At 42.2% G+C, this 15,871-nt stretch overlaps 2 protein-coding genes across 2 annotated transcripts; one reads left to right on the top strand and one right to left on the bottom strand.

Annotated features, from left to right (window-relative positions):
• Positions 1-3,022: 3,022 nt before the first annotated feature.
• LOC147456580 (putative protein phosphatase 2C 58) lies at positions 3,023-3,967 on the bottom strand. Its single transcript, XM_086515505.1, has one exon. It carries the CDS (start codon positions 3,827-3,829, stop codon positions 3,170-3,172), a length of 660 nt encoding a protein of 219 aa, XP_086371631.1. The 5' UTR covers positions 3,830-3,967; the 3' UTR covers positions 3,023-3,169.
• A 5,227-nt stretch (positions 3,968-9,194) lies between these two features.
• Positions 9,195-11,347, top strand: LOC147456581 (uncharacterized). Its single transcript, XM_086513864.1, has 6 exons — positions 9,195-9,349; positions 9,417-9,578; positions 10,806-10,910; positions 11,008-11,057; positions 11,137-11,253; positions 11,331-11,347. Exons 1-6 carry the CDS (start codon positions 9,195-9,197, stop codon positions 11,345-11,347), a joined length of 606 nt encoding a protein of 201 aa, XP_086369990.1.
• The last annotated feature ends 4,524 nt before the right edge of the window (positions 11,348-15,871 follow it).

Consider the following 15,871-nt stretch of genomic DNA (forward strand, 5'->3'; position numbering starts at 1 on the left):
TCTAACTCACAGTCAATACATCCTAGCTGCCTATCTAAGGGTGCTCGAGGGATCGCTCCAAGACCTGTATCACCGAAAGGATCTCAACATTCGAGAATCCCCCAGCTCAATAAAACCTCACTCGACCCTCAACAAAGGCTGCAGTAAATCTGACAGTACATAGACTTCCCACAAAGTCATACATCCACAAATTTCCCACTGTATGCTGTAACCGCTGCGGCGGTTGTTTGCTGCGTGACTGACAGCCAGCAAACCCTCAACAGACATACATCATCTCTGACACTATATCCCATGTGGAAGTACCTGCAATGTCAGGATGAAATCTAGAATATCAAGCAGCAAACACAAGCTACCTGATGAACTAGTGGATGTCGCCTACAGTCTGTGTGTAGATGCGCCCGTGTCGTATGTGACACGCCTCCAAGAACTGTGAGCCGTCCTTCGATGTGTAGATAGCCACAAATCAACACTCTGGGAGTGTCGATATCCTCAGCACCTGCAGTCGGCACCTGCAGTCGAAGGCCGAAAATCCTAAATTTGCAGAGTCGGATCTGCACCCGCTGAGACCACGTAGTCGAAAATGGCCTGCGCAGAACTTTGTCGAAGCCGAACGGTGACCGAGATGACCTCGGAATGAAATTCTGACAACACCAAGCCCTACGGGCTTGCCCACAAGATTTAGGGCCGTGTCTTTGCCTATCGAATTTCACTCCAATCTGAGCTGGTGACTCTAGCCTCCTGCAGAGCTGCCTCGAGCCTCGATGTGAGCTCTGATACCAGTTGAAGGAGTACGAGCGGAAGTGCGACGCGAGAGAGAGTGCGAGAAGAAGAGCACGACGATATGGTGAACTCCCTCTACTGTAATGTGTAGAGCATAGTGAGTTCTTATTAGGTTTTTACAAAAGAATATGTGTACATACCTGGCGGCCCGCCCACTTACCTGGGCGACCACATTGGGCTTTATACCCCAACACCAAGATCCAAATTTTAAAGACACAATATTTAAAAAAAATAGATTGCATTGTCTAAAAATAAGTTATATTGTTTATCTACCTAGGCTATAGTCATGCAAGGATCAATTATCGGTAACTTGGGCAGATAATTGAGCCCGCAATGTGGTTGCATGCATCATATTTAGCCAATTCAGTTCTACCAAGCATAGCCTTTTTTAACTATGCCAAAAGTTGCATAGTTGCAAAAAGCTACAGGAGTTTGATTGATGACACTGAAAACTACCAACACTGTTGGGCATAGATGCATTGACTTCTCTGGCTACCTTCGCTCCATCAACCTCTACGTGGCAACACTTCAACCTTGATAATATATGCATGACCACTTTGAAGGTTCAGTAGCCGTCTAGAATGTCAAAAACAAGCTTAGTACATGAAAATTTGAAAGTTGTGCCTCGCGTGACCAAAGCCATGCAATCATGACATCCTTTGAACATCTAATTGGTTTGTATAGCTATACACATGCAACAACCTCCTTGGGATACACAATGGAGTGCACATGGGCTTACGACCTTCTACTGTTGGTTAAAAATTTAATAATATTCCTTTTTTAAAATCACAGGCAATAACAGAAGATCATCCACTATTTGGTTATTTTTATTAGTGATAGATGACACTTGTATATGATTTTTTGATAATAACATGTAATACACCATATGTCAGTATCAAGTTTAAATGTCAATTGTAGTCTTAACTTTATCTACTTGTTATCTAATGTATACATAAGGTTTGGTTATTTACACGTCCTGATCTCTAGTCCCATTGTATGGTTCAATAGTTTGTGAAATCAAACTATTGTCAGATAATCTTTCTTAAACACAGGTTCCACATGGTGGGCCCCACCTCCCACCATGTCGATCCTCTCCTCAGGGATGGGGGAGGGACACACACACACACACACACACACACACACACACACACACACACACACACACACACATATTTAAACGTGACAACTTGTTTTTAACCTTAGTAGATGAGAGCTCTATACAGTCTGTACCCACACACGCTTTCTATAAAGCAAGTCATGCTCGCACATTTCCAATCATATCTCTTCCTATCTCTCTCATAAAGAATATCGATCTTACAAAATCGAAGCGTGTAGCTTTACATGCAATCATGACATCCTTTGAACATCTAATTGGTTTGATTCGATTGGTAGTATCAGCTATACACATGCAACAATTGTATCAGCCTCCTTGGTATACACAATGGAGTGCACATGGGCTTATGAACTTCTACGGTTGGTTAAAAATTTAATGATAGTCCCTTTTTAAAATCACAGGCCTCTATTTTTAACCTGTTTTTCCATTCTCTTGCTTAAACATCACATGGCCTAAACATCACATCTGCTATGAAACCTTAATTGAGATATCATGTCATTGGTTCTTACTAGATGAAGTGTTTAAACACCTTTTGTACATAAATGGTATGTCAATTAGGTCCCCACTGTTTTCTTGGAAATTTACTCCGAACAATTTTAACTGAAGCAAAAAACACACACACATACACACACACACATAGACACACACACATTTAGCAAATAGAATAAGTCATGAGTTTTACTCATGCTGTCTAACAAAACCGTACAATTTGGCAAGAGTTAAAGAGGGATTGCACATGTAGATGTGCTTGCACTCACATGATCTTCCACACATATGAACGCACACATTTCTGCTATGAGATATCCTGGATGAGCCAACTAGAGAGGGTTGAAGACAGCAAAAGCAACACCTACTCGCTGATCTACTCCATTGAACGCAAGTCTGCAACATGGTATTTACACGAATGTGGGGCCTTGTAGAGCACGCGTGCGTGACTCTTGCGAAAGGTCTCACGCCTCCATTTGAATAGAACAGAAGACATGCAGGAGCCTCCAAGCTGCATCATATTGGCACTATGAGGGAGGAATCGCACAGTGTTATCCGGATGGTGATGCACCGGTATGGGGACTCGCCATCCGGCCTCCGTGGGGATGCAGCTCAACTGCTTAATTGGTCCCTGCCTGCCCTACCAAGAGGGGTACAATCAGGACAGTCATGTTGTCATTGGCATTGGCCCAATCCATCAACATGTCACACATCAGAGGCATAGAAAGACCCTGCCTCCATTGCCTTGCCACGAAGTCCACAATTTCCTGGCTAGGCAGCCAAATGCCATCAGACATGAGCAGCAAAAACTCCTCGCACCCTGCCAGCTTCTCCTCCATGATCTCTGGGACTGCAATGACTGCCTGTTGCTTCGGGCTGCAGGCTGCGGGCTGCATCCATCTTGAACTCGAAGTCTCCGATAGATCTCCACATTCCCAATGTGGAAGCTTTGTCAAGCGTAGAGATGTACCTGGTGGGTAAGGTCTCAACCCCTGCAGCTTCGATCCTAGCCCTCTCGACCGCATCCTCCGGCTCCTGAGGCCTGGCAAGATCAACGGCCCGTCCATTCCTGGACAGGATGGCACGAGAATCATCGACATTTGTAACCACCACCCTCTGGTTTTCATAGTCCACCACAGCCACGACAATCGTGCTCCCAGGGCAGGGGGGGGATTCCTCGTCCTCGTCCTCATCCTCTCGGCCCCCAGCTAGTGCTGCCGCTGTGCTCTGGTGCTGCTCATACAGAGGTCGAAGGCACTCGTCCATCTTCAAGAAAGAGGTGTGGAGGCCTTTGTGCAGGCCTTCCTCGGATTCCAGTACCCGGGCTTGGGTATCTGAGAGGAAGTTGCGGGCACAGAACTCGGCCACACCTGTGCCACCATGCCCATCGAAAACTCCGAAAAGTGCCATCTTGTTAAGAATCATGCCTGCCGTGTAGAAGTCTTCCATGTCGGCATAGCGGCTGGCGGCTGCAAATGTCTACTGCAATACAGCTGGCCGCGCAGCACCATCGACGCTTAGTCTGAGCACCCCAGCAGAGGCACAAGGAACTTTTAACATGTTACCGTATAGAAAGTTTGATCTTGTTCACGCTATTTCCTAGTTGGAAGTAGCAAATCATAGCTTTTATGTTGGATGGAATTGGCAATTGCCTAAGCTTGTGGTGGAATTGCTAGAAAGAACTAGCAAAACAATAGTTTTTGTGGATTTGCTATATAGTAAGTTCATAACGGTTAGATAGAATTAACAATTATACAATGCCTATGCATTTCTTATCTAATAACTAAGAGGAGTTGCTAATTGAAAGTAGCAAATGCTTACTCCAATGCAATAACCATATAGCAATTTTGACTTTCAACACTTGCTATATAGTAACTATATCTTACTGTATGGGGAGCTCTTCAAAAAGTACATTCGTACTTTATACTCACCCTTGAAGAAATTGGCTTTGATCTATTTTCCATGAAGTAACCATATGAGAAAATCCTTAAAAGCTCCATTGACTCTATATATACACTCACTATATGAGAAAGGGGTTTTGACGTATTTTCCTTACAGAAACCATGTATTCTCTAAAATTTGTTTAAATCCTAAGTTTCTTTTGAGGATTTCATGGTTTCTCCTCATGTGAAATCCTATCACAACTCTCTTTCATCATCTTAAACAAAATTTACTTGATTATTATTGTTGAACTTGCAATATCAAGTACTACAATATTTTCTTGTAACAAAGGAAACTCATAATATTTTAATAGTCTTTATGTTTGGAGCTAAATGCTATAATTTATAATTAGTTCTCACTATGACTAGAAAGGTTTTTGAAAGAAACATAAAAATGGTGTAAACCAACCAAACAGATCACCAAGTAGGTAGAGGATGATTGGCCTTAAAACCCGCACCCCTTGCAATATATTTCTATTTCTTGATAACTCACACTAAGTGCATCAAGTCCAAGAGCTCCTTAGAACAAAGCCCATTTAACCCTAAGTGTCACCCATTCTTTTCCACTAACCTTGTGGCTCTCCATAAAGCTAGGGCCTAACTTAAGCATCAACTTGAAAATTCAACTAGTTTTTCGAATGCAAGGTCTTGCTTTTTATCCATCTTGCGCGCGCGCGCACACACACACACACACACACACACACACACACACACATAACAAATTCTTTTGGTGCTTTTTTTTTTGGGTGATATCATCATTGATGCCATCATCCAGTGAGCTAGTCCCTCTTTTGAAAAATCAAAGTATCCTTGATTGGCATAAAATTAATCAACAAAATCTTGTAGCACTAGTTCTAGGAAGCAGCACAATTCAATAAGAAAGAGAAAAAGGATGAAAATGACCAATCTAATGCATCTCCTTTGTACCTTGAATATGACTTTTTTCTCTTGTAATGGGAATGGCCTATGAACTTTGAGGATAGCGGAATTAAGAGAATTAAGGTGAGCATTTTTGCGAGATCACTTTGAGAACATACAGGGTGAACTTAATTGATGATAGCAACATAAACATAGTACTTAATTAACTTGGCATGAACAATACTTTTGCAAGAGAGAGAGTATTAGAGAACATGACAATAGTTGAGGACCGGATTTACTTGGAGCCGGTCTCCCCTCCAAAAGGCGTTTGTATTATAAACTCTCCCATCAAGAGAGACTTTGTTACAATACAATCTTTGTGTTCCTTGTGACCTTGGTGATGCTATGAAGATGGAAAGCTTCATGCATCATGAGCTTAACATAAACTTTGCAAGAATCATTAACTATCCCAAGCCTCAGTCCCAAGGCCTCAAACACCTTTCGAGGGTGGAGAGAGCTAGTGGGGAATGAGGGTAGGGAAGATGAAGAAGAAACATTCCATAGGAGAAAGAAATAGTTCCTTACTTATCATCACTCTTCTTGCTAAGCATAGCATAATAGCATAGTAATGAAGATGAAGAAGATGGAAAGCTGAAGCATTGAAGCATGGCTCTTGGTTGGATTTGCATTCCATAGCCAAGAGTGTTGGTGTAGGCTCTCCACTTCTCAACAAACCTGGAGAAGGAGATGGAGATCTTGCACTTTGCACTCCACATAATGAGAGAATGTGTGTGTGTGTGGGAGAGTATACCCCCCTCTCATGCTTGCTCCACACCTCTCTCTCTCTCTCTCTCTCTCTCTCTCTCTCTCTCTCTCTCTCTCCACTTCTCAACAAACCCTAAGCGAACTCCACAGCCCCCCTGGGCAAAGGGCAGCCTGGTGGGGAGGCGCCAGGCTTCAACACCACCCCTCCCAAGCTCAACCCTCACCCTCCCCTTTTCGCTACCTGCTCTCTGCTTTAAGCATAGATCAACTCCTCTGCTCATCCCACGCTCTGTAGCATGTCAGATTCTACCTCTTTCTGTCCCGCGCTTTGTAGCACGCTATCAACTCATTATTGGCTGATACACTGCCTATACAGGAGGCAACAATCAACGAATCCTTTTATTTTTTCTTAGCTTTGTTCACGCCAATATGGTTTGTTTTTGCCACTATGGCTTGTTCTCACCCCTTGTGGCAGCAAGGGACAATTTTGTTTCAACAGGTCTGTTTTCAACAATCTGGGACAAAGTTACATTAGGGTTTTGAGCCCTCAAGATTTTGGAAGAGTCCATATGGCTTCCTCCGATACCCCCGTCCCCCGCACACACAAGAGTTTTCTTGCAGTGGCAACTGCACCAAGGAAAGACTCGATTGCCCGCCAAGAAGCAAGGATAGTAGCCCTAGAGGTTCAAATTCAAGAACTTATTGAGGAGGATGAAAGCCTCAAACAACGCTTGCGTAAGCTCGAGGATACGAAAGAAGACGAGAGCCAAGATTTTGTTACAAAAGCACAACAAGTAGAAGCCTCCCTCACCAAGACTATCATGGTAGTCCAAAAAGAAGCCAACGAAGCAACACACAAGATTGACACCAAAAAACAAGTAGCCCTACAAGAAAGCCGACTACAAGAATCTCTTGGCCTCAAGGTCCGAATTGGGGGGCTACCCTCACCATGGTGTTCCCACGAGGACACCCTCAAAGAAGCAATCGTCAAGCTCAATGAAATTCTCCAACCAATTAGTATCCAACATGAAACCATCTCTTGGATCAATGACACATGTAGGCATGTACCACCTGAGCATTGTATTCTCACTTTCAAGGATAGAGAAGAACGGATGAAGCTGCTACAACAATCCCGCCTCCTCAAAGGAAAAAAGATTTGGATTGCCTAAGAATTAACCATGAATCAACTCAAGGTTAAAGCAAGCGAGCTCAAGAAAATGCATGAAGCATGTAAGCAAGGTAAATGGGCAGTCTATCGAGGTGGTAAAACCATCATTCAAGAGTTTTGAACTCCCAAATTGGCTCCCTCCTCACATAAGCCCCCTTAGTTTTTTTTTTTTGTTCTCCCCTTCTCTTTTTACCCTTTTGATGGACCCTCAGTCCTTAACTGATATGTATCTGTCGGATCACTTAGATGCAAAGGTTGCAATGTTTTGTATTGGTCCCATGGGTCATATTTAACCTCCGCGGACGATAATTTAATCTATCTATCTATCTCTCTCTCTCTCTGTCTCTTGTATTATTTTATGATTTCATTTGGACATGTGTCCTCTTTTTCCTCTTTGAGAGTAAGAACTTAATTATTGTTACCATATACCTGTGGTAGTGATGTGTGTGAACACACTAGGACCACTGGGGCATTTTTTCCCTCTTTAGGAGGTTTTCCCCCCCGAGCATTGTATATATGCCCATCACTCTAGGGCTATCTATCTTTCCATTGCACACTAAGTAACACTCTCTCTATTGTGTGCCTTGAGCTTCCTTTGTCTTCTCCAAGCTGTGCGTGTTTCTCTGCAACCCTAATTCCAACATTTGGCATCAGAGTAGGTTGCATCCTCCCGGGCTTAGTCGCCAGCTGCTCTAGCACACACCTGCTCACTTTCTTCGATTTCAATGAGGTTTGGCGAGCGTTCATATGTTGATAAATATTCGAGATCTCGTAGAGCTTAGTCTGTTCAGATTTCTGCTTCAGGCTCATTCCGGCCTCCGTTTCCACTACAGGCAGGTCTGCACAGGCAATTTTGTCATTTTGTGCAAAATTTTTGTCAGTGTCGTTCTCTGCATAACAGGTGCCTTACAGTCTTCTACGGTTTGTGCTATATAGCACGTGTTGTTCCCGCTTTGTTTCTCTTATTTTCGGGCAGTTTTCGCATCAGGTGAAGCATTTATCATGGCTGACAACAACACAAATGTGTTCAAGATGTTTGCTGCTGAGGACAGGTTGGATGGGGACAATTACCCTATGTGAGCTTATATGATGCAACATGGAATATTGTGTAGGGCATTGATGTACGTCCTGGTACTGAGGATGTAGGCGATGTTGAAGATGTTGTAGGTCTTGCTGCAAGGATTGCTGCTCTTTCTCTCGTTCTCCTTCTTCTTCTTCTTCTTCTTCTTCTCTCTCACTCTCTCTCTATCTCTCTCTCTACATAGATACACACACACACACACACAGACACACACACACACACATGTATGTATGTATTTGTGTGTGTGTGTGTGTGTAACAATTAGCAAATGCTTTTGGTGTGTTTTCACATTATTCTGGTGATATCATCATTGATGTCATCAACTAGTGACTTAATCTCCCTGCTATCCCAATGAAATGGACAAGATGAGGAATGACTAATTGAGAGACGCGCTATAATGACATGGGCGCGATCTTCTTGTGAAGTACATCCCATCCAAAAGAGGCTCAGTGTGATCATGAGGTTTCTTTGGCAAGAACTACTACTATGAAAGAAGGATAATGGGCAAATTAGTACTACTAAAACATAAAGAAGAACATAACTATGCACGTGAAAGCGGAAGGATTGGGCACCTCTGCAACAATGGATGTGCAACAATTCCCATATCTTCGAATAGACTGACAACAATAACAATTGCAAATAACCAAACCACCAAGAGCTTTGAAGGTCCCAAGAGAATGGGGAGCATAGATGTCTTTCAGCGTAGATTGTCATAGGAAACATTGACCAAAATCGAGGCATGATAACCAATTGGTCACTGTAGATTCTTGGACTACCACCTTAGCAAATGTCTTCTCTAAACCATCCTTGCCAGTCGCTTTTTATGACCACATAGAGCTAGAAACAAAAATGGTGTCATTAACTACTGCAGCAATTTCAGCCAAGTCACCCCAGAACTCTAAATAGAACCAGTTGTCTTCTAATTTAACAGGGTGAGTGACTTGAATGGAAGAATTAGCAACGATCTTTCCTGAATCAAGGTACCAAATCCTGACATCGCGAATGACCACACCAATGAAGGTGGCTTTGTTGGTGGGCATATTCTCCCACCATTTGATCACTTCAGGCTTCTTGAAGCCTGATGGAGTTGGTGAAGCTGATGCAAAAAACTCCCGTGAACCTGACGCCTACCTGGAGAAAGGTGAAGATATTGGGAGGTTGGTGAATATGTCTTTGATGCTTTGAATTGAGGGATGCTTTTGTTGAGGATGCACACACTCCTAGCGCTGTTGAATGTGCCATCGCCACGGCTCCTTCTCCACAAGGAGCAGCTTCCTTGTCACCTCTAGGACTGGGACTTGTTTCTCCAAGGCAAAGGCCCTCTTCGTCGAGGGTGAGACCACCTCTTGTTCGTCTCGCTGCGATCAAAACTATGGAAGCACAATGGCGTTTGCCTTCTTATCTTCTCTCTCTCTCTCTCTCTCTCTCTCTCTCTCTCTCTCTCTCTCTCTCTCTCTCTCTCTCTCTCTCTCTACCCGTACCCGGTATCAAGCAAGAATGCCATGAGCGGGCTCAAGAAATTAGCAAGAAAAGTAAGAAACGTCCCTAATTGCCTTGGGCATGCCCGCCATCTCCACCAATGTGGTGTACACGGGATTAAGAACAAACTAGGCTCCTTCTTGTATCCGAGAGTAGCTCCTTATATTAACATGAGAGGTAGTTACAAGTAGGTTCACACTCAGCCACAAACCACAATATGCTAAGTCAACTATCCTTTTGCTAATTGAATTTTTTCTATCTAATGAGTTTTCTTAGTAATAGATTGCATTATTTTTGAGCCTCCCTTGCATCTCTCCGGAGTAATGGTAGAAACTTTACTTCCCAAAATATCCCTCAAACTTCAAAAATTCCCAAAATACCCTGGTATCTATTTTGTGTGGATTCTTTATGAATTTTTTAATATTTATTCTTGTTTGACAATTGAGATCCGTTTTTGAGTGCTTAGCATGTAATTTGTCACAAATTACCTCGCAAAAAAGGCAATTATGTTTAAAATTATGAAGCAATTCATTTCCAAAGCATACATAACCAACTCAAATTCTAGGGTTAGCATCATGTATGATAGGCAATTAGTCTTCTTATGAAAAGCTACAATTTTTTTTTTTTGAAGAATTTTACTCTCACAAGTAGAGGTATTTTGGGAATTTTGGAAAATTTGAAGGGCCCAATGGGAATTTATGACAGAACATTGGGGGTGTTTGGAGGAATTTTTGAAATCTGAGGGGTAATTTGGGGATTTCTACAAATTAGAGGGGTATTTTGGTAATTTTCCCCTTGTTCCACTGCGCACTTGGGCGGTGGACAAATGGAAAACCTGGTTTTTTCGAACGCAGGCTTTTTCCTACTCTACAGATAACTGACTACGGGCACAAACCCTGAGCGACCCTTCTACAGAGAATCGACTATGCGCCCAAACCCCGAGCCGACCCGAGGAACCTGCTCTGCCTGCGCCTGGCTTCTGTAGCGAAGTCTGGCGTCACTTCCCCCAACTGGGATCTCTCCCTCTCTCTTCGAGCCTGCCATAAGCACCAGGTATGTTAGTTTCCTGTGTTTGCATGGTGTTTTAATTTCCTTTCTGCTGTTTGTGTTTTGTTTCTTGTCTGAGAGCCATAGTAAAAGCGAGTGGGCTTACGGGCGCGTAATTGTGAGGATGATGATGGCCACAATGAAAAAATTCCTGACTCAAAGGAGGGTCAGATCATTCCCCTCACCTGTTTGGTACGTGCTCATACCCCAGCTCCATTCGACATTGCAACTGCTAGTAATTTGTGTAGGTGATGGTTCCAATCTAACTGGTTGTCATATGAGCTCCCAGTAAGGAATTGACAGGTCTTATTCGGTCTTATTTATGTTGGCTCTTACGAGGTAAGACCATCTAAGAGCCTTCCTATTGAAATACTTGTAACTTTGGTTTAATTTTGACGACTGTTTCTTTTGGCCATAGATCATGGCTTGTGGTATGTGAAATCTTTTCCCTACGAATGCGAGGAGGGCTTTAAGCTTTTGAAGTTTGAAGTTTGCATCAAATGTAGTTGTTATGTATGCGTTCTCCCCCTTGAAGGTATATATTCCACAATTAGGTCTCTTGAAGAAACTTTCTTGATTTTTTGTATGACTACGTGTCCCTTTTTCTTGAAGGTTTACTGCTCTTCTAGTAGACTTCTGTTGGCAACACCATCAATGCTACCCTTGCAATGTCTAATAGTGATGCGGACTTCATTTGCTCTCCAAGCTCGTCTAGGTGCTATCGAAGGCTGAGGACAAGCAAGGTAAACGACTACAAAATCTTTGGATTGAGCTTTGTATATATTTTTCGGCTGTTATAACTTATTTCAACAAATCAGGGGTTGAAAAGTGATGGTAGTTGCTTAACTCAAGTACCAAGGAAAGCTTATATGAATCAAATCTTGAAACTTAATTTGAACATCAAGATGTACTTATGTATGAAGTAGCAAATGTATTTCATAAGTGTAAGCTATCTGTTCTTTATAACTTGGTGGTAATGATTGGAAAGGGTTGTGATGGTTGCAGACAATAGCCTTACTGGCATATTATTTTGGCATGAGAACAAGAGCCATTCCAGTTGTAGGCTACAAGGGTCCTCGAGGACATCAAATTTGCTGCTACATGTATGGTAACCATGGTCTGGTGCCTTGGTCTGCTAGCTTCTGTACAAAACTTGATTGAGCAAGGCTTTTGTGCTCACATCTTTGTCGTATGTAAGTAGTTCTTGCAACCTACCAACAACTATTCTTGGTGCATCTCTTAAGTGAATTACAAGCCTTGATTGTACACAGATTGATTTAAAGTTCATATCATGTAAAGAAATAATCATGGATTATTTGCATTGTGTTTATATGATTGCTTTTATATATAGTTGCAGTGTTGCAAGAGTGCAAGGATGAGTACTGAGCGAAGCAGTTAATGAAGCTGGATTTGGAGTACGCGAATAGGTGGAGTTGTAGCCATTGCTTAGGGCTGGACCATAAAAAATGGTAGTGAGGGCAAGGGTAACCCCTTGTGGTTTGATTGTGGAGTAGCATGTGGAATTTGCAGCTTATATTGTGGGTTGATATATGTGATGGGGAGATTTCTTGTGGATCTGCTCTATTGCCTATGGGAGTTGTCTTGTATTGAATTCTTGTGTATGACCACTATTTTATAAGGCAAAATGCTTTATAAGTAGATCGTGATCCGAGCACGATACATTCGACCATAGTTTTGTGTGGTTTTGTGTAGTGGTTAGTTCAGTCATGTCTCTTGTTGTGAATTTTTGCAACTGCCATGGCTTGATTGATTATTTGAAAGTGTGGATTTCACAGGTTCTAGGATGAGGACTTTCACCGAAAGGTAGGGATGTTGAGATAATTTTGGGAGACACATCGAGTAGGGCTAAGAGGATTGCCACTTTTTGTTATGAAGTTACCAGATGAACTACTATGTCATATCTTTGATTTGCTAGATGTATCACTAGTTTCATAACACATCTCAAACTAGCAAGTGAGCTTGAACTCTCTTTATTCATCTAGCAATTATCTTACCATATAGCTACTCAAGTTACTATATGGTAAGAAGATTGCTACTTGATGCATCTAGGAGTATTCTCGCACTTACTAGTTTGCACTTTTGCTAGATGTGTGTATTGAAACTAGTAAGATATCTAGCAATTATTTATTTTTTGCCATATGGTAAGCCGTCCAAAGCTCCTTGTGAGGCCCTGCCTTCTGTGCCTGTCACCTCCAGCTCAAACTCGGGAAGCGTAGCCATCGCCATATTCGCCACCGGAAAACGCTAGATAGTCGAATGTACAAGATTCAAGAACGTGTTGCTTATTGAAGTAAGCTATGCCTCGCCTCAAACTTCAAAGAAAAGCAAACGCGGAGCTTTTCGAAAGTAGGCCGGCTCAATTTTGAGAATCTAAAAAGATTCAAGAACGTGTTGCTTATTGAAGTAAGCTATGCCTCGCCTCAAACTTCAAAGAAAAGCAAACGCGGAGCTTTTCGAAAGTAGGCCGGCTCAATTTTGAGAAGGACAAAATAATGATCTAGGGCGAGCCTCCATCTCTCTAGCAAAGCCCTCTAAAGCTAGTAAAAAATGAAGTATCCAAGTGTGAAAGGTTTCACTCTCAACCATAAAGGCATTAGTACCGAGCCAGCTAGAGCTATATGTATTAAAAATTGGTTAAATGACACCAGTTTTGTCCCAGATTTTGTCTGCTTGGAACTCAAGGCTACCAATAGCACTTTGGAGTATAATCTTAAAAGAATCAGTAGCAACCATACCTGGTTCTTTACTGACCATTTTGCAGGGAAGGGGGGAGCTGCAATAGGGCTGATTAACAAGTATGCTACATATGTTTCGGATGTCAAGAAATCAACCAGAGGTTATTGGGTGGCCATAACCCTCTCTACCCCTTTTAAGTTCTTTCTGATCAATGTTTATGCCCCTAACTCAGTCTCAAACAGATGTGGCTTGTGGCAAGATCTTTCTTTGTGTACTAACCCTGTGATGCTGGTTGGGGATTTTAAGATGGTTGAAAGTCTCAAAGACAGATGGAAATAGAAGGGATGATGTATGGTAGGGAAAAGGAAGTTTGGAATGATTTTTCTACCAAACTTGACCTTTTAAATGTCTCAGAGGGCAATGGAGTCACCAAGACCAACAAGCAACAAGGCACTTGCTTCAAATTTGCTAGATTGGCTAGGATGTACATGACCGTGAGTCTAATGCAAGCTCATTGGCAGATTGGGTGTAAGTTTGATCCTTCTCCTCTTCTGACAGAATAAGCCAGTAATCTTTGAACTAGACAGGGTTGAGACTTGCTATAAATTTGGTTGGTCCCATTTAGATCAATCTCTTTTTAATTTGAGGGTTATTAAGCATAAGGTCAAAAGCATTTTTGAACATGAGTTTAGTCTTTCTGTTTCTGCTTTCACTGCATGGGAAAGATCAGTCAAGGTTGTGCAGAAAGAGCTTAGTGACTACAAGAGGATAGCTAAGCAATTGAGGGCTAAAGGAGATAAATTACCAGTGAACAGATTCAGCAATTAGAAACTTCTTGCCCTAGCATAGATCCTCCCTCCGCTGAGCTTCTTACCCTTAAAGAGAAGCTTAGATAGGAAGAGCTCCTTTTAGCTAGTAGTGCCCTTGTTTTCACCAAAGACTTTTGGGCAAGAAAAATTGACAGGCCTACTAAGCAAATGTTTGATCTTCTCAAAAAGAAAAAGGCCAAGGACTTTGTCCCCTTTTTCAAGGACAAAGCACGAGTCTTGGCAGCTATTTTTGTGGGGTTCCAATGAATCGAGATCTGAGTTTCCTAAGGCTGCATGGAAGATCTTTTCTATGCACAAGACTAGAGGTGGATTGTGTATCCTTGACCTGGAAAGGATCGCTAAGAAAATGTCAGCCAAGTGGATCTTAAGGTCTACCAGCTCCAATGACTTTTGGGCTTGTCTTCTAAGAAAGAAGGTTGAGAGGAGACATCTGAAAAGCTACAAAGCCTGGTCAAAGTTGTCGGTGTGGAAATTTATCTCAGCACCTGTGGACATCTAGTTTCCTAAGCACTCCATCTCCTCTAGATGCTGGACAACCTGGGAAGAGATAAAAAAAGGCTTGGAAGGTCCCGTCTGAGCTCTACCAGAACCCTTCTTTTTTCACTAATGATTCATTGAGGTTTGGTTATATTGCTAAACATGCAGTTTTAGATTAAGCATCAAAGCTCACAAATGCTTGAAGAAGGACTGAGGACTTGGGGAGATCTTCTAGATCAGGAAGGTTGATGACACATGGAGAAGATAGGACTGAAGTTCAATCTGACTGCAGGTTGTCTTGAAGTAGTAGAACAAAGAAGAATTCTCTTGGGAGTCCAATATCAACAGCCTCTTCAAGCCAATAACCTCATGTTGATGGTAGCCAAACAGTAACTACTGTTCTTTAACAGCTTCTCTCTTATCCCAAAATTTTGCCTCGAGCACAAAGCCAGATTTAACAAAAAAATGGCAGTTAAGTTGGAGCTCAAAGCAGTGGATCTATATATTTAAGTCCTTATAGAGTTACCCAATTCCAATAAAGTACTCCTACCTTAGTTGGTTGGTGATTCATCAAGGACTGTGGACTAGTAAAAGAGCCCTTCAAGCTGGCATTGGTGATAAAACTTGCCCCAGGTGCAACCGGATGGAGGATACTGCTCACAGGTTCTTCTCTTGCCCTAAGTTAAAGACTCTTCTAGATATGCTCCATCATATTTTCTCTCTGTGCCATCCCCAACCCTTCACCTACAAGGAAATACTCATTGGGGAATGATGCCACTTGGATCTACGTAGCCCTTTGGAATTTGTGGAGAAACTCCTTCTTCTGGTTTGCTTGGATACAAAGGCTACATGCTACTTTTCATCCTCTTCAACAAAACACTTATGTGTATGCTTTCTCCTTAGAAATCAAATACTTGGCTAAATTGTCTGTGAAAGACGTTCATGAAGTCCCACATGTCCCTTTAGCCTTCACTCAGAGAGAGACTCCCTAGAAACAGTGGAGATCAAAATTATGTTCTTATTACGGAGAGATGTGCTATGTATTTTTAGTCCCTAGCCCTTTAGTTTTTCTTTCTTGGGAGAGCCTCTTTCCCAACCTTTGAGGCATTGTACTTCTTTCTTCCTTCCTTTTTAATATATTTATGTTTG

Source organism: Adiantum capillus-veneris, chromosome 6 (genome assembly GCF_014529385.1).
Source record: "Adiantum capillus-veneris isolate H3 chromosome 6, ASM1452938v2, whole genome shotgun sequence".
Lineage (NCBI taxonomy): Eukaryota > Viridiplantae > Streptophyta > Polypodiopsida > Polypodiales > Pteridaceae > Adiantum > Adiantum capillus-veneris.

Coding starts and splice junctions, on each gene's coding strand:
- LOC147456580 (XM_086515505.1), bottom strand. CDS start 3,829: ATGGAAGACTTCTACACGGCAGGCATGATTCTTAACAAGATGGCACTT.
- LOC147456581 (XM_086513864.1), top strand. CDS start 9,195: ATGACCACACCAATGAAGGTGGCTTTGTTGGTGGGCATATTCTCCCAC. Junction 9,350..9,416: donor AAAGGTGAAGATATTGGGAG/GTTGGTGAATAT, acceptor ACACACTCCTAG/CGCTGTTGAATGTGCCATCG. Junction 10,911..11,007: donor TCATTCCCCTCACCTGTTTG/GTACGTGCTCAT, acceptor ATGAGCTCCCAG/TAAGGAATTGACAGGTCTTA.